This window comes from Megalobrama amblycephala, linkage group LG13 (assembly GCF_018812025.1).
Source record: "Megalobrama amblycephala isolate DHTTF-2021 linkage group LG13, ASM1881202v1, whole genome shotgun sequence".
Classification (NCBI taxonomy): Eukaryota; Metazoa; Chordata; class Actinopteri; order Cypriniformes; family Xenocyprididae; genus Megalobrama; species Megalobrama amblycephala.
This window is the reverse complement of record NC_063056.1, coordinates 33762075-33780327: the sequence shown is the minus strand read 5'-3', so window position 1 is coordinate 33780327 and position 18253 is coordinate 33762075. Positions and strand designations below refer to the sequence as shown.

At 34.6% G+C, this 18253-nt stretch overlaps 2 protein-coding genes across 6 annotated transcripts in view; both read left to right on the top strand.

Moving 5' to 3' along the window:
- Positions 1 to 7651: 7651 nt before the first annotated feature.
- sc:d156 (uncharacterized protein LOC100142634 homolog) lies at positions 7652 to 12293 on the top strand. Its single transcript, XM_048153573.1, has 7 exons — positions 7652 to 7930; positions 8486 to 8839; positions 8948 to 9202; positions 9333 to 9420; positions 9906 to 9981; positions 11864 to 11979; positions 12149 to 12293. The coding sequence occupies exons 1-7, from the start codon at positions 7900 to 7902 to the stop codon at positions 12207 to 12209; spliced, it is 981 nt and encodes a 326-aa protein (XP_048009530.1). The 5' UTR covers positions 7652 to 7899; the 3' UTR covers positions 12210 to 12293.
- Positions 12294 to 14228: 1935 nt separating this feature from the next.
- Positions 14229 to 18253, top strand: part of nek11 (NIMA-related kinase 11) — an 84144-nt gene continuing 80119 nt past the window's right edge. For 4 of the 5 annotated variants that reach the window (XM_048153572.1, XM_048153568.1, XM_048153571.1 and 1 more), the window contains exons 1-2: positions 14229 to 14314; positions 14707 to 14909. In XM_048153572.1, the coding sequence (XP_048009529.1) occupies positions 14734 to 14909 (176 nt within the window). In that variant the 5' untranslated portion in view covers positions 14229 to 14314; positions 14707 to 14733. Of the gene's footprint in view, positions 14320 to 14706; positions 14910 to 18253 lie in introns of all 5 variants that reach the window. The other variant, XM_048153569.1, reaches the window with a different exon arrangement.

Genomic DNA, 18253 nt, shown 5'->3' with positions numbered 1-18253 from the left:
AATAAATGAAGACACAGCTTCATCAGTCATCAGGAGCTGATTCCAAGTGTGCATCTGGAAGCTGTTGTGTATTGGTAAGGTGCTCGGCGACTGAATGAATGGTGGTTGTTTCTCAGCAGAGTTGTGTACAATGGCACCGGCTCAATGCATTGTGTTCTCGTATCAGATGTAGGTGGCTTCAGATTGAGATGTGATTTTTAAGTAGTTGTGGTCAGAGACAGATTCTGTGGTTAAGTGCATATTTACACCATTTAGTACATAAAGCTCTAGCAGACAGCGGCATGTGTCACTAGGGCCACGTTCGGTTCACACTCTCAGTTTTTGGGATTGACAACCGCATTTACTTACAGGTGTGAGTCTCGAAATGTCCCGTTCACACAGCAGCTTACAGCAGTGTCTGGAACACTGTATGGTATGAACGTGCAATGAGAGTCAAGCCTGTATTCGCTTACTAGTAACCATAACGACAGTGACCAATGTATTAAACATGGTCCATAAAACTGAATAGTCTCATTACTTTTGACATGACAAAAGACTAATTGAACTGCAAGTGTATCCATTCAAACTTCATTAACCAACAGCAGCATGTAAACACACGATAGCCGGAGTGTTTAACCGTTGCACTCGCGTGTCACGTCCTTTGCGAAGAAACACAAAACTGACGGGGGCCACTCCGGTGGAGAACAGAGATTGGACCTAACACCTTAAGATGATGCACAGCTCATATCTTTGTCGCTGTAAGTTACCGAAAGCGAAACCACACACAAAACACCGGCTCTCTCGCACTGTATGACGTGACGGACAACTAGTTGTCCAGTCCTGTTCCGTTCACACAGCGCGAAAATTCCGAGAATGTGGTTGTGAGTCCTGAAAATTTACGGGTGTTAGTTTGGTTATAAAATGCGGTTGTCACTCCCGTAAATAACCGTACTGCCTGTGAACGTAACCGTATTAAGGACTCAAATACAGGACTGACAACCGTATTCTGCTGCTGTGAACGTGGCCTGTGTGTGAACAAAACCGTATTAAGGACTCAAATACAAAAAAAAAAAAAAGCAAACATAAATAAATATATCAATAAATATACATAGAAAAGCAAAATAAATAAATAAATAAATTATTATTTATACATTTATTTCCTTATTTATGTATATATTTATTTTTTTCCACATTTATTTATTTTTTCTTTATACATTTATTAATTTCGATTTTTATTTATTTACACATTTATTTATGTGTTTATTTCTATATTTGTTCATTTCCACATTTATTAATTTCTACATTCCTTTATTTCTGCATTTCTTTATTTTTACATTTATGTTTTTTTACATATCTTTGTCCATAGGGTAATGAGGAGGGTGTGGTTTACCTCAGACATAGCAATCAGCTCAGAGTAGGTGAGGGTGAAGCGTTGAGGCCACAGTGACACCTTGAGTACGGTGTACATATTAGGACTTCTTCACACCTCAGTCATACAACGAAAAGGCATCATGCCTCAGACTGAAAGGCTTCAGGTCTCAGGAAAAACGACGTCAGGTGTCAGGTCTTTTACAATTAGGCATTGAACTAAACAGCTTCAGACTAAAAGGCATCGGATGAAACGGACTCAGACAAAAAGGCATCAGTTTTGTTTTGTTTGGTTTTTTTTTATAGCCTAACTTTCTTTTGGCTTTTATCCCTTCACTTGTCTTTTTCTTTACTGTTACTATTCCCAAATTGATGTAAGGTGTGTGTGCGTGCATGTTAATTATGTAGAATCTATCTGTTGATGGTATCCATGTTGGCTATTTATGTAATCCCTTGGCGAATAAGAAAAGAAAAGAACAGAAAAGAACATGGCGATTTTCACATCGGTTTGCAGAAAAACAGCAATGGGCTGAATGAAAATGTAAAATGTGACTCTTCCATCCAGATAGAGGTATTCTGTTTTTATTGTTATTTTTATTTTTTATGCATTCCTTTTTTATTCTTATGTATTTGTTTCCTTTTTATGTAAAGCACTTTGAATTGCCATTGTGTATGAAATGTGCTAAATAAATAAAATTGCCTTGCCTTGCCTAATCGACTCTCTGACAGTAGGTGGCACTGTAACAGCAGAAATAAAGCCGTTTCCTTGGTAACCTCTGTACACAAAGCAGCTGTGCTTATAACAATGGATTCAAATAGCTTGAAATATATATATATTTTTTTTACCTCTCTTATTAAAATAAACCATGGTTTTACTACAAATAAAACAAAATGGTTATTGTAGTTAACCATGGTAACCAAATTAACCATGGTTTTGCTACACTATAGTTTATGGTATTTGTAGTAAAATTATTGTTATACAAATAGTAGCCGACAAAAAAAAATCATATTTAACACGTTTAACCATGGTTAATTTTCGTATGTGTTCACGATAGTTTGCAATGCAAGCTAGTTGCAATGTGTTATTTTGCTAGCTTTTTATACATGCAAATAAAACTAGTAAATAATACAAATTTACAAAATAATCTCAGTGGGATATGTTGTATACAACTTAGTGTAACATTTAACAGAAAACTGCGTGCACGTGATATCACATTGAGGCGGGGCAATTCGCTTCTTTCTAAGTCTGTTTCGTCTGATGCCTTTGAGTTTGATGCCTTTTAGTCTGAGGCCGTTTTGTCTGATGCCTTTTTACCTGAGTCCGTTTCGTCTGATGCCTTTTGGTCGGGAGGCTGTTTTGTTCGATGCCTAATTGTACGAGTCCCGACACCTGACACCTGACATCGTTTTTCCTGAGACCTGAAGCCTTTCAGTCTGAGGCGCGATGCCGTTTTGTCCGATGACTGAAGCCTTTTAGTCTGAGGCATGACACCTTTTCATTGTGTGACTGAGGTGTCTTTTTTCTTTCTTTATTTATAAAGCACTTTCACACAACTACTAGTTGATCCAAAGTGCTGTACAATACAAGTAAAATAAAATGAATAAGAAATAACAAAACATTGAAACATCACATAACAATACAACATAATACGATTAAACATGGCTAGATAAAAGCTATTGACATAAAATGATTTTTAAGCTGGAATTTAAATACAGACATAGATGGTGCAGCTCTAATAGAAGCTGGTAAATTGTTCCATAGATTAGGACCAGCAACAGCGAAGGCTCGATCACCTCTGCAATGGAGCCTAGATCTAGGAACAGTGAGGAGACCAAGATTATTGGATCTTAGGGACCTATTTGGTTTATAGATAGATATTGCCTCTGAGAGATAAGGTGGGGCTTGATTATGCAATGATTTGTAAAAAAAAAAGTTAAAATTTTAAAACTAATTCTAAATTTTACTGGTAACCAATTTAGTGAAATAAGAATGGGTGAGATGTGGTCGAACCTTCGTCTGCCTGAAATCAATCTCGCAGCAGCATTTTGGACCATCTGTAAGCGCACTATAGAAGACTGACTTATACCATAGTAAAGTGAGTTACAGTAATCTAGACGAGATAGAACAAACAAGTGAATAATCTGTTCAAACTGTTTAACAGAGAGTACAGATTTGATTTTTGATAAACGACGTAAGTGAAAGAAACATGATTTGACCACTGCACTAATTTGTTTCTCAAAACCCAGGTTGCAATCAAAAAGGACACCAAGATTTTTGGCACAAGGTGTAAAGTAGGAAGAGAGATGACCGAAGTGAGGGGCAAAGTCTTCATATGACTTGGAGCCAAACAGCATGATTTCAGTTTTGTTCTCATTTAACACTAAGAGATTCTGCTTCAACCATGTTTGTAATTCACTTATACAATTCAACAGAGGAGCTAAAACATCTTTACTTTTGCTGCAAGGGAAAATACAGCTGAGTGTCGTCCGCATAAAGGTGGAATGACACTCCATATTTCTCAAAGATAGCACCCATTTGCAACATGAATATAGAAAATAAAATAGGAGCAAGAATTGAGCCCTGTGGCACCCCACAAGCGAGTGGGTGCGATGACGAACTATGCTGGCCAATAGAAACACTAAAGCTTCTGTTAGTTAAAAAAGATTAACTAACAGAGAGGTGTGAGGAAGTCCTAATATGTACACCATACTTGTGGTGTGCCGAAATCCAAGAAGTGTAGCCTACTGACGTTGATACTGATGAATGATTTGGATGGGTAGTATGGCCAAAATCTTATATCACGGGTTAAATAAAACTGCCCAGCATGTTGGGCAACCAAACCGCTCGGTTAAACCATTCGCTGGGTTTTCTATTTTCAACCCAACTTGGGTTGTTTTTAACCCAGCATTTTTTTAAGAGTGTATCTTCAAAAGTATAAAGAGAAATCAAAGACATAAAGGTTTCCCTTAGTCTCTCTCTAACAGGCGAAAACATGTAATCTCAAATGAAATGGCATCCACCTCCCTACAAATGATCCCACAATAAGGATCTAACGAAAATTGAGCAATGTATTAATTTACAGGTCTTTTTTTTTTTGTTTGTAAAAAACTGTAAACTGAGAGACTAACACCTGTAGTCTAGGTGATACATCTCATTTTTTGATTGCATTTAATATTTTAGATACAAAATATATCTAGTAGAATTTTTGTAAAATATTTTGAAGAGTTTTGAAAAAGTAGGTGTTACAGTGATTTAAAAAAAAACGTAGAGGAAGCAAAGAATGTGCTGCAGGAAGCGCGATATGTCAACATTAATCCCAAAGAATTGCTTCAAATGTGAGCATTCAAGATATATTTCATTCAAATATTTCTTCATAAAACAAAATTTTGTAATCTGACCATTAGTTATGAAGATGATGCAACACGTTTCATCATATATGTCTTATCTTAATATTGACAGTGAATGTGATTTTGAGTATTTCTCTGTAATGATTATCCTTGTTTCTAGGTCTGCCAACACAGAGCAGGAGAATGATTCATCCATCTACAGCACAGTGATCTCACAGTAAAATCCCCAGAGTTAAATCTACTCTGCTCAGAGAACATTTGGTCCCTCTCTGAATAGAGTTAAAATAACACTGAAGCAGAGTTAAAGTTAATGAGATAATTAAGCAGTTAATTAAGTGATGATTGAACATTAATGATGAACACCTGCTGTTAACAAGCAGAATCACTGAAGAAAAGAGAAACACAAGATGAAATCAACTGAAGATAAAAATCGTTAAATCTCTAGATCTGATTAAACTCCACAAACAGCATTACCAGCTTCACATATTACTAACCAGATTGACTTTATTTTCAATCATCTACAGAATTGAGAATTAACAGAGGTTTATTGGTCATGAAAAGAAAAGAAAAGAAAAGAAAAGAAAAGAAAAGAAAAGAAAAGAAAAGAAAAGAAAAGAAAAGAAAAGAAAAGAAAAGAAAAGAAAAGAAAAGAAAAGAAAAAGACTCCACCATCCTGGAGATCAGCGTTTGCTTAAGTTGGCTCTTGACCCTTGACTTTCTCTGTTAGATTGTTTTCTGCAACAATGTATATGTTGTTATAAAGCAGTGAAGTCAGTGCTTTACAGTGATTTTATATGATGATATATGATGATATAGTCATTGCATGATAGCCTGATTGCATCCAAAGCAACTGATCTTATGTTTTGTACATTTTGGTTTGGCATTACCAACCCTGTGAAACTACAGCATGAGACAAAAGTGCTGCAGCAAAGATATATATTGCGTAATTTTAAAACCATACAGTGCATAAAAAAGCTTAACTACATCCCTTAGACACACACAGACATCAAGAATCAGCATATGAATCTCAACAATGGTAATAAAAAAAATGCTTGACACTGCAATGCATGCTGGGTATCACCAAAACTCCCATCATGCACTGCAGTATAAATAATTATTGTCACCACTGTTGAGGATTGTATGCCATATTTTCATGTATAAGCCTGGGCGGTAATAATTGTTCATTTTTAGCGCTGAAGCATTACAGTGGCATTTGTTTAATGGATTTTTTTTAATGGATATGTTTTTGTTGCAATTTTGTCAATTTTGCCAAATAGAAACAGACTTCTTTGTCATGCTGATTTGAAATGGCTTTCAAACAGTAAATTCCAGCTGGTCTGCTCTTTTAGCCTTTTGATTCAGCAATATACAAGTGTTTGTTGTGAAACACTATTGCAATTGATCAAACAAAAGTTATTTTAAAACATAAAAAGGTCAAGAGCCCAACTAAAACAAACCCTGACCACCACAATGGTGGCATAATTTTTTGACCAATAAAACACCGACATCTGTTAATTCTCAATAAGAACCTCTTTAGTGTGACAGAAATAAAGTCAATCTGCTTAGTAATAAGTGAATCAGATCTTTTAATCAGATCTTGAGAGATTTAATGTCTTTTACCTTCAGTTGATTTCAATTAAATGGTTTTGGCTGAAGTCAGTTGCAGTTCTTGTGTTTCTCTTTTCTTCAGTGATTCTGCTTGTTAACAGCAGGTGTTCATCATTAATGTTCAATCATCACTTAATTAATAGCTTAATTATCTCAATAACTTTAACTCTGCTTAAGTGTTATTTTAACACTATTCAGAGAGGGACCAAATGTTCTCTGAGCAGAGTTGATTTAACTCTGGGGATTTTACTGTGTACTTTTAGCAGTGAAGATACAGATGGCCAGGTATGTTTCAGTTTAGTTTGCCCCAACCCTTGGTTTTAGGCACCATAAAAGTGGCTCAGCTATTAGCTGTGTTCCAATTAAGTTTTTATTGAAATCTCTTACACTATCTTACAATCTCTCTTTTTTTATTGTAATCTCTTGTAAGCTCTTTTTACCACAGTAAAAAAACATTCCACAAACAATGCACTTCTACTGTATTAGCGATATAACACCAAATATAGAACATTTATTCACAAGACCAACACACTAATCCACAAGGAACTGAGTGATGTAAACTGTAACCGACTGTCATAAAAAATGGTGGGCACTGACATTACATGATTGGCTGAGGTGCTTCACGTGATCCAAGTTAGCTGTTACGCTTTCTCCAGATTTAGACCCCCGCATCTCCCCAATATAATCTCTGGTCTCTGTTTGTCTGCAATGCAAAAGTAAATAAAAACTGGTAGCCAGGCAACAGTAACAAGTAACCAATCCTAAGTGGCAATGTTATTGGCAACATTAACTAGTGTTTTCGTCATGCAGCGACTTTGGCAGACTACACCGGTCAATGCGAGACATGCTGGAAGAGTCGCCGTGATAAAAAAAGAAGACCTTTTACCTTACAGCACATGGTTTTAAAAGTTTAAGTTTGGATGATAATCACTGGTTATTGTCTGATACTGGAAATTATTACTAGTACTTTAGTACTTAATTAATAATAATTACTTTAATTCGTAATTGTATTTTGTTCATTTATGACATATGGATAATGCTGTTAAATCACTGGCCTATATTTTATTGACGTTCAGCTAAGAAATGTAAGAGAGCAAAACTTAATAAAGCTGTTGATGTTGATGTGAAGCAATAACATGCAAAAACACATTAGGTGAATTTGATAAGTGTTACTTATCAAGTAAATGGAGGGAATGAGTTTTCTCAAATCATTTGAGTAGTACACTCAATATTGGGGTTCACAGTGTACTTACATTTGCTATACAAAAATATCTAACCAAAGCATACAGTACTTGAGTGAAAATAAAAAGTTTTAAATGTTTAAATTTAAATGTTTTAAAATGTTTTTCCCTCACAGTTTTGGAACATTTTGTAGGTAGCAAAATAATGTTTAGAAACCTTTAAGAGACTTTCATTCTCGCTTCATTCTTTTTTCATTGTTTTTTGGTCCTTATGTGGGACCATCAGCACTAAGGGTAGAAAGGAAAAGAAAATGCCATTTTTTGTCTCTGCAACTTCTTCTTTCATTCAGTCTTGTTTCACACAGTGACATAAAAACATCTTCTGTAAGCCAAATAACTGAAACAGTGAATTGAAATGTTACAAATTATTCTACTTCTCCTGCCTGGTAAGAAAAGATTTTCTTTGTTTTTGTAAATTGTGTCTGCTGTTCAATTCTCCTCCAAAGATCAGATTTAATTGATATCAGATTGCAATAAACTGAATATTTATTGTATACAAATATGAAGATCAAAACTCTGAGGCCACTAGTAAAAATGTTTTATTTTGTGTTTTTCTAATTTTACAATGAAAGGTTGAACAGACAAAAAATCAGAGTTTCTTAATATCTGTTATATATGGAGTTCATATATTTGCTTATTTGATTAGTGCCATATAAATAGTGCAAAATCTTAAATATTTATTATTTATTTATACCATAAATTTTCTTTATTTTACTTTTTTATTCTAAATATTTGTTTATTTCCATGATGAAAATTTTCAATGTGGTCCCAGACCTTTGGATCCCACCGTATCTCTATTATTGCCTATTGATTCATTATGTAAATTATTTCTTTAAAAATGTCGCAATAGATAACAATATCTATAATAGATTGTCTCAAGATATATTTTAACTATCCCTTTTAATACAAATGCTTTAATTAAATAGTGTTTTGTGCTCCAGGTGTTCTCAGTACTGGGTGGAATGTGAATTATTCTCATCCGATCTGTGCTGCGAGGGGATCCAGTGTCACTATTGCCTGTACATTTATATATCCACCTGCGCAAGTACAGCGAGTGCTATGGTGTTCAGTGGGACCAAACCATGGTGTCTGTATGAATGAGCCATATGTTTATGACAGTGAAGCCAACAAAAATCAAAGAAACTTTCAATACATTGGAGATAAAACTTCAAATTGTTCTCTTTTGATCAGTAATATTAATCAAACACATTCTAAAGAGTATAAATTCAGATTCATGACCAATGTGACAGGAGGAACATGGACAGGCAATCCTGGAGTGAAAATGTCAGTAGACGGTAATTTGTTTTGTTTTTTTGTGTTTTTTGATTCTGCTGTTGCTGTTTTTTTTTTGCTAAAAGAATCTCTCAATTTCATTATGATGCATTTTTCTTGTTTTCTGATAGATTTAAGGGTGTCCATGACCCGGTCGAGAGAAAATGGAAGTATAATAGTTGGAGACTCTTTGAATCTGACATGCAAACTCAACTGCTCTGGTAATTTAGCTGAGGTTCAGTGGTTTAAGAATGGTGAACTGGTGCAACATTCAGACCCCGTCCTCACCTTTAGCAGTATAACTGCTAAAGACTCTGGGAGTTACTCTTGTTCTTTGAGAAGCTTTAAAACAACTGTATCTGAAGAATTTAGAATTCACATTGAAGGTTGGTGGAACTGGTAAACATATTATGAGCATTTTCGTATCTACAGGAGAATATTCATATTTGGAAAATGACATATTTATTGCACATATATACTTTAAAGTAAATAATTTCTTTTTGTTGTCCTCAATAGATGTCGCTGGATCCCCAACAGTTCTGATTATAGTAGTGTCTTTAGTCTCACTTGGTTTCATTATTGTAGCTGTGATGCTTATAAGAAGGTAGGACATTTTGTTTTGCTTGTACTTGCACACACCAGTGTATTATAATTCTTTCAGTCAGTCTGAGTGAAACATTAACTGACAATGCACAATTTTAATAAGCACATAGAGCTCTGGTGAAAATAACATGAGTTTGAAAGTTTGCATTTGTGCATTTTGTGTAGCTGCCAGAGAGTTTTATGTTGGTCATGGCCAGTGGTTAAGGCTTGCGACACAAAGTTGACTGCATGTATAGCCAAAAGAAAATGCTGAACAGCATCAGATCAGTTCATGCACCTATTTTTTGTTGTTTATTTAATAAGGAATAATGAAATGATAAATAAAAAGAAATAGTGTGCAGATCTTTTTTTTTGGCATTATTTAAAAAAAGAAATTTCAAAATTTTCTCAGAATCAAACCCCTTTCCTGAAATCATGCAAGACGTTTAATGTATCAGCTAAATTTTGCTATTTATAAATCATGTCTTTCACATTTACTTTTGGAAGGAAAACAGAAACTCACAGAAAACCAAATAAGGAAGAAGAAACCCAGAGTTCTCATTACAGCACTCACCAAACAACTGTAAGATATTTGTAAACCTAAACAAGTATATATAATGTATATTGTACATGTTTCTTCTGTAGGGAGTAAAGATGACATGCATAATAAGAACAAAAACAAGTGTTATCATTTTTATTACTGTGTTAGGTTACACTTTATTTTAAGGTGTCTTTGTTACACACTGAAAAAAATGATTTTTTGATGCTGTTCACTTTATTTAAACAACTTATTTTGATTCAACACCATTGTATCAGGTTTCTGGTTCAAATTCAATTGCTTCATGTTAAATTAAGTTGAAACAATTACTTTCTGACTTAACTCACTGTTTTCATATTGAAATAGCATGTTTCAATCAAGTAAACCCAACCAGGACTCAATCAAACAGGATTTTCACTTCCCATCATGCTTTGCAAAGGGGCTGAACTAGGAGTGTAAATGTTGAAATAAAGTGTTATTTTAAGAAGTTTTTAGGAAGATGAGAAAATGGAAAGACTTTTTAATGTTTACTTTTCTATTATGTTGGTATTTAAAAGTTTCTGTTAATTAATAGTTTTAGGGTTACCATTGTGGTGAATTGTTGCACTTGTGCTTGGGTTGAGGACCTGCTAACAAACTTTTAAATTACTTTTATAAGAAAGTAATCCATGTGGTAGTGCTCTGGGTTGCATTTTCCAAAAGCATTGCCACCAATGGACTTATGATCAATTTAGGCTTTACAGTGTCTTAAGTGTTAAGGCAATTTAGGATGAATCCAGTATAAGATCTAGATTTCTAATACAGAACATCACAAAAGTTATATAAATCACAAAATTAAACAAGAAGTAATTGTAAAAATCAATGTATATGAAAACTATTTATTTATTGCTTTTTATTTATTTTATTTTAAATGAACACAATTGATTCTAGTTAATTTAACATGGTTGATTCTATTGGATTTTACTTGTCTCAACCACTGTCCATGATTGAATTGAGTAAGTTGGACATAACTATTTTACATAGATTCTTCCTTAGTCAGTTGTTTTGTCACAACTCAAGGATTTTGCAGAGTAAAAATAAACCTTTAATGTCAATAAAAACTAAGTTGGTTGTGTGGAAACACTGTCCATAATTGCCTTGAGTTAGTTTAAAGTATCATTTTTTTGAGTGTATGGTAAAAAGGTTTTCATTTATTAACACTCAAAAGCTATTCTTTGAATTAATGTAATTAAATCATGGAAATGATTTCCGCGTGATTAAATGGCTTTCTTTCAGCATTAAGCACTTTTGTTAGGCTAACTTAAATTGCATAGATTGGATCAACTTAAGTAAATGAGTTGGTCCAAAACATTGCAAATTAGTTGGGCTGACACTATTAAATTAAGCTGTGCCCAACCATAGTAAATAAGTTGAATCAACCTTAATAAATTAAGTTGACCCAACGTAAGTACATTAAATTGGAATAACAGAATGCTGAAATAAAGCAACTTAATCATGTGGAAATCCTTTCCATGATTTTTTTTTATGTTTGTTCAAAGAGTTATTTTTTTGAGTGGCAGTGTAATTATACATTTAAGTACTGAGGAATATTAAGTAACTTCATGTACTATAGGGGTAAGATTAGGGTTTGGTTTAGGGTTAGTTGCATGTAACTATGCATACTGTAGTAACTACATGTAACATTTGTAACAATGACACTGTAAAATAAAGTGTTAAAGTGTTAAAATAAAGATGTACATACCCTGTTGAAATGGCACCAACATGTTGTGGTGTTTGCTTAATCAGCAAGCCTCGTTTGGTCAACCAGCTTCATCAGAAAAAACATTTCTTTATGCTGAGCTTAGCTGGTCTTTTCAGCAGGGTAGGCATTAAATTGAACAAAAGATGACAGCTGACAACATGTCGTGTGCCATCTTCTTGCTTTTAGGCTAAAACAGAAACACCCACAGCCTCCACAAACCTAGAGGAAGCAGAGAATGTGCTGCAGGAAGATGAAGTTCAATATGCATCTGTCAACATTCAACCTAAAAAACTGCTTCAAAAGTGAGCATTCACTTCACTAAAACATTTCTATGTGCTGTACTTTGCTAATTTTGTAATCTGACCATTAGTTATGAAGATAATGGCTATCTTGTATGTCTATCTTGAAGTAATGTTGATAGTGAATATGAGTTTGTGAGATTTTTACTGTAATGATTATCTTTATTTCTAGGTCTGCCAAAACAGAGCAGGAGAATGATTCATCCATCTACAGCACAGTGATGAATGGTTAAACTTGTACTTTCAGCAGTCAATATTCATCTCTCTCTCTCTCTCTCTCTCTCTCTCTGTGTGTGTGTGTGTGTGTGTGTGTGTGTGTGTGTATGTGTGGTCCTGTTAAACCCTATGTTGTGAGGACCAAATCCCACAAAATTTTGTTTATTGAAAATGCAGAAAACAGTATAAAAATAATTATTTCTGTGGAAGGTCCCCATAAAACATGAAAACCCAATGTGTGTGTGTGTGTGTGTGTGTGTGTCAAGTCAAGTCATCTTCATTTATATAATGCTTTTTACAATACTTATTGTTTCAAAGCAGCTTCACAGTGACAATAGCAAAATTATTAATGAGCTAAAGTTGGTTTTTGATTGAATGTTAAAATAGTTCATTATTACTTTAGGGGCTGCTTAAATGACACCTTTCCCACTGAAAACCGAATAAGTGATATTTGCCAAATTACTTGCCTGGTCCGCACAATACAGAAAAAAAATAGTTGTGTCCGCGGATCTATGTGAACTGGAATAATTTTGATAATGTTTTATCTATACATTGTAAAGGAAAGGGAAGGAGGCCTTCACAGGGGATAGTTTAGTTTACACTTCAGGGCTGCGTTATCGTCATGTCTATAGACGCAGGTCCTTCATCTCATCTGGATACGGCCTGGATTTGGCAGGCTGCGGCAAACCAGTGTGTGTTTTGTGTGTGTGAGAGAGAGAGAGAGAGAGAGAGTGTCTGGTTTTGCCTACAATGGGCCTCTTTCATGAGCAGAACGAATTTTTGTGTAAATCGTTCATAAAGCTGTTCTGACATAAATTTTCGGATTCACAAACATGTTCGTATTTTCATGTTAGTTGGTACAAAAGAAATTTAGGCTACACCTGCTCCTTACCACATAATGGTGCGTAAAACATTCTGTTCTAATTTAGGCAAACTGATGACATTTGTGAATCCAGAGGAGAGTTTTCCTAAAGGTCAATTTTATGCGCAAATTACTCTGAATTTGCTCATATATTTATGAAAGTTTAATGAATGAGGCCCATTGTGTCGACAAAATGTTGGAAGTCACCTACATTGTGGGGAGCAACGGTCAACGGTTCGCATGAGGAAAACCAACAGGCTAATTATGAAATATTAAGGGTTTTGGGGTATAAAATAGCTTTAGCTACAATTAACAATAAAAAGTCAATGCACAAACATCTCTCCAAGATGTCTTTTAAAGAGCGCTTCATCTGGAAAACATCTGCTGTGTACAAACATCTGATAAACGTCTTTAAAAAAGCAGTTTTACATACATTCTAAATCATAAACATCTTAAAGACATTTTCGAAATGTCTATTTGACATCTGACAGGAAACAGTCTAAAAAATACATCTTCCAGATGAAAACACACACATAAAATAGACATCTCCGTGGCGTATGTGTGTTATCAGCTCTAAAATTGTCAGATGAGAAATTGTCAGGTAAATTCAAACCATTGCAAAGTGGAAAAAAAACATCAGAACTGCAGTAGCCTGAAAGAAAAAACATCTTTAAACATCTTTGATTACATTAACAAATCCATTAAATTATGAAACATTCTGGAACAAAATGTAAATATAGAAATGAACAGTGAAAGTAGCTATAAATAGGCTTCTCAAGAACATTTAGCAGGTCCACACTTGTTTTTTGTTTTTTTCTATAAACCTGTTTTGTATATATTTTTAAAATTTATTTACAAAGCATTTGGCACTGTAGGACATATAGTTTTGTATGGTATTCTTTTGAATGTTTTGCTTTTTTTTAAATACCTTTTTTTTAATGGAATTGAATTCATGTGCAGCTATGCATTGTTATAGACCAAATATGCATAATAAATATTTTGTGATATTTTGATTTGTCTTGTATTATTATTTATTATCTTTATAAGCCTACATGATCCCATAATTTGATAATGCATCAATTTACTGATCAAGTTCCAATGATATCCACAACCTGACTATATCAAATTTATTTAGTTGACAGTCAACACTGTACATTAGCGCCATCTAAAGGAGAAAAATTCCGCTGCACTGTTCCCATGACAACGACTTAACACACAGGAAGTTCAGAGCAGTTGGTCGAACGAATTTCCGACCCACAGGTGAGGTTAGAAAAATCTATCAACTCTAATAATTATTTTTATATAAAACAGAGAGAACAAGTGTGGTGAATTCGATTTTTTTGTTTCGATGTTTTGAGCATTAAATTTGTTAGGCGTGGCAACATGATGAAAAACTAAATTGTATTTGTGCAGTAATTTTGTTTTTGCTACGCATGTTGACAAAAAAAGGGTGGAAGATATGATGGAATGTGGTTTTAAGTCATTCTTTTGACTCAAATGAATGTTGTTTATGTTGATCATACTATTTTTAAATTCAGGAACTTACCAAAAACACAAAAATAACGTTACATAAAGAAAAGAAAAAGAAATAACGTCAAGAGACGTCATCACGAGAGCATTTGTTGATATTTCTCGACCTTTATCTCTTGCAGTTGGCTGCACTGGATTCATGACTGAAAATGCCCAGATTTCGTGAGCGTCCAGGCCAAACACACTGTCTTCCTTCCACACAAACATCTTCTGACCCGAGCAGCCTGATAGCTAACAGATACATCATTCAGCAGAGACTCGGGAAGGGAAGCTTCGGCACTGTTTACCTGGTTAAAGACACAAAGGCAGTAGCAGCGGACAAACTGTAAGTCCTCTAATACTTCTCGCCAATAATGTCCTTTATAGAAGTGATTCCCATGCATTCTGGTTCCGGGGGTTTCACTTTTCTCATTCCAACCTAATTGAACCTTCTAATAATGCAATAATTTAACACACACACACACACACACACACACACACACACACAGGTTTGTTTTTGTGAATTGTGGGGACATTCCATAGGTTTAATGGTTTTTATACTGTACAAACCATATTTTCTATCCCTATACACCAACCCTATCCCTAAACCTACCTACTAATGTGACACATTATATACAAAGTTATTGATATACATGGTATATATATATGTATATACCATGCATTTAGGGTTGTAATTTTAGGTTAATTTTTGGGTATGCAAAGAATTCTCCAGTAGCAGAAATCCTAAATAAATAGCCAAATTTAGTGATTTAAAAAAAAAAATCAATTAAACGTATTAAAAAATCTGTAATATTTTTTTTTTAAACATGTAGTCAGTTGCTGGCAATTTTGAGTGGCATGTGCCACTGAACGGTATGCAATACCAGTGCAACTGTATGTTGTTGATCACATAAACTGCCCATTCTAGGAAACACATGGAATAAATCTATCATGGTCACTACAAATAACGCAGTCACATCCGTTTCTCAAAGCATGCTGCACTGCTATAGCAATTGCTGACCAAGTATTTGAAGTTTTAGCAGCAAGCTCATTGGCTGTTGATATAACAGGAACCTATTAGCTGTGCCCTATAGATAAACGGGGCGTTCCAAACAGGATATATCGCCCTTTGAAGGGCACTTCGGAGTGAAAACAATCATGGCCGACATATTGAAGGGTCGTTCCAAACCGAAGTGCTCAAAACTGGCCACTTAAAAGGGTCCTTCGGAATTAAGGATTTCAAAGGGTACAACTGATGGACACTTCGGGCCCCCATCATCCTTTGCACAGGGAAGTTGTTTGACATCACAGAATGGGTACAGGAGTATTTTTCTGTACTACTGCAATATTTATACGAGTTAGATTTGGTACATTATTATGGTCAAAATGACATTGTACTTAAACAAAAATACTTTACAGCTCCATTTATCAGTCCATTTAAATGTTTCAAATGCATATTAATACAAAGAGTAAACCAGAGGGAAAAGACGAAGGCGAAGATGACGCTGAAGTGCGTTCCAAGAAAAGAGTTTTTTTTTACCCCTACACCCTTCATCCCTTCGAAGCTCTCACTCCGGAGGGTAAACCCTTTGAAGGGATTAGGGCATAGGGAGGAGCCCTTCCGAATGGAACACAGGGAATTATATGATTGCAAGCAGATTGAGTTAAGAACCAGCCTGCGCCATCTAGAGTTTCATGACAGAACTTTGTATTTATGACCACCAATCTAAATAGTGTCTATATTCTTCTGTAATTTCAAATGACCGAATGAATGATTATGCAAATAGAAAAAAATGTGTTGAGTTATCAAACTCAACTGTGTATTTACAATATGTATTTAAAAATTATATAAAAAAGAAACTTATAATAACTCCGGGATGTAATAAACAGCAACTTCTTATTAATTAAAAAAAAGCAACTTCTTATTAATTAAATGTCGTTCTGCAGTTAAGTGCATATGTTACACTATTTACATAAAGATCCAGCAGACAGCGGCATGTGTCACTAGGATATTGGAGGTGCCACAACATAATGGCAACATGCTCCGCAACAATGTCAGTGGCACGTGACGCAATCCATCAACACGTCACAAGTTTTTGTGGCACATGCCAATGACAACTGGATATGGCACTGAATGTGCCACTAAGCATATTCAGAGCAGACTGGTGGGAGTGCCTTGGTGTGCAAAATGACCATTGCATTGTGGGTGTTGAAGTTTTCTTACCTATTTGGCAAAAGGAAGGTTTCCTGTCTTTTCTCTGCACTGATTTCAAAACATTTATCTACTTTCTACTGTATATGCAGCCAAGTTTTATTGAAAGCCCATTTTGCCAGGGAAGTACCCCTTTAATACATGGTGTTTACAGGTATTATTAGAGGGTTGACCTCCTACTTTGTAATAATTTATGTATAGTTTTTTTTTTTTTTTTTTTGTACTCATTATTCCAGATGCATCCTCTGTGTGAGAGAAAATATGGGTGTGCATATTGTTGAACTAATTTAAATTATGGCAATGTTAAAATTGGTCTTCAAAATTCACTTCCCTTCTCCGGCCACCTGAGAGCAGCATTGGTCTTTGTAACTACTAATCAGTAAGTAATGTTTTCCTTTGAGATAATTGAGGAATGCTTCATGTTACTATCAACCCATCTCTTATTCTTTATGATCATAAATGGTGCAAGATCAAACTCTCTATTGTGCTTTCATTAGAGAGCAATATTTATCATTTTAATACTCTCTTGCTTAATCCAGTTTTCATTGTTAGTAATGTAAATATTTATTTTTCTGTACAGGTGCATTTTTTCTCAGACAGAATAAATGGCCTGTCACTGGTATGTTAGCTAAATTGCATAAAGTCTTATGCCATTTACTAGATTCTCATAGCCTTTTACATTCAAATGTTAAAAGTCCTGAGGGAAGCTTCGCTGGTATCATCTGGAGGATGTGTTGTGAAATATGTGAAGTTGATTTATTGCTTTTGTAGGCCTGCAGTCTTAAACAGGCAGGTTTGCTTTTGAAACCGAGATAAGAAAAGAAAAAAGGAAATTGTGAGTCATTATTTCAGAAGGCATTAGGTGCTTTGGTGATCGTGACAATATTACATCTTACCCAGATTCAGTTCACAGTGAAGCTCCCACAGTAAATTAAAACCAATGGGTCTTAGTTTATGAGGACATTGCTCTCAGAACAGAACAAATATTTGGCTATGTCAGTTCTATACATGGCTCTTGATTCTGGTGCCAAATGTGTTTGTATAATGAGCACTAAGCACTATTTGAATGAGATCTCTCATGCACACCAAGGCTGCAATTTTTTTTTTTTATCAAAAATTACTTAAAAACACTGATATTGTAAAATATTATTACCATTTTTAAAAACTGTTTTCTATTTTAATGTTTTTAAAAAATATAATTTATCCCTGTGTTGACAAAACTGAATTTTCAGCATCATTTCCCCAGTTTTCAGTGTCACATGATCCTTCAGAAATCATTCAATGTAGAAAAAAGTTGCGCTGCTTAATTTTTGTGGAGACTGCGATGCATTTTTTTTCTTCCCCAGGATTCTTTGATGAATAGAAAGTTCAAAAGGACAGTATTTATTTGAAATAGATGTCTTTACTGTCACTTGCTGAATAAGTATCGAAACAAACTTTGAAAAATCAAACTTTTATAATTTGTGAAATTATTAAAT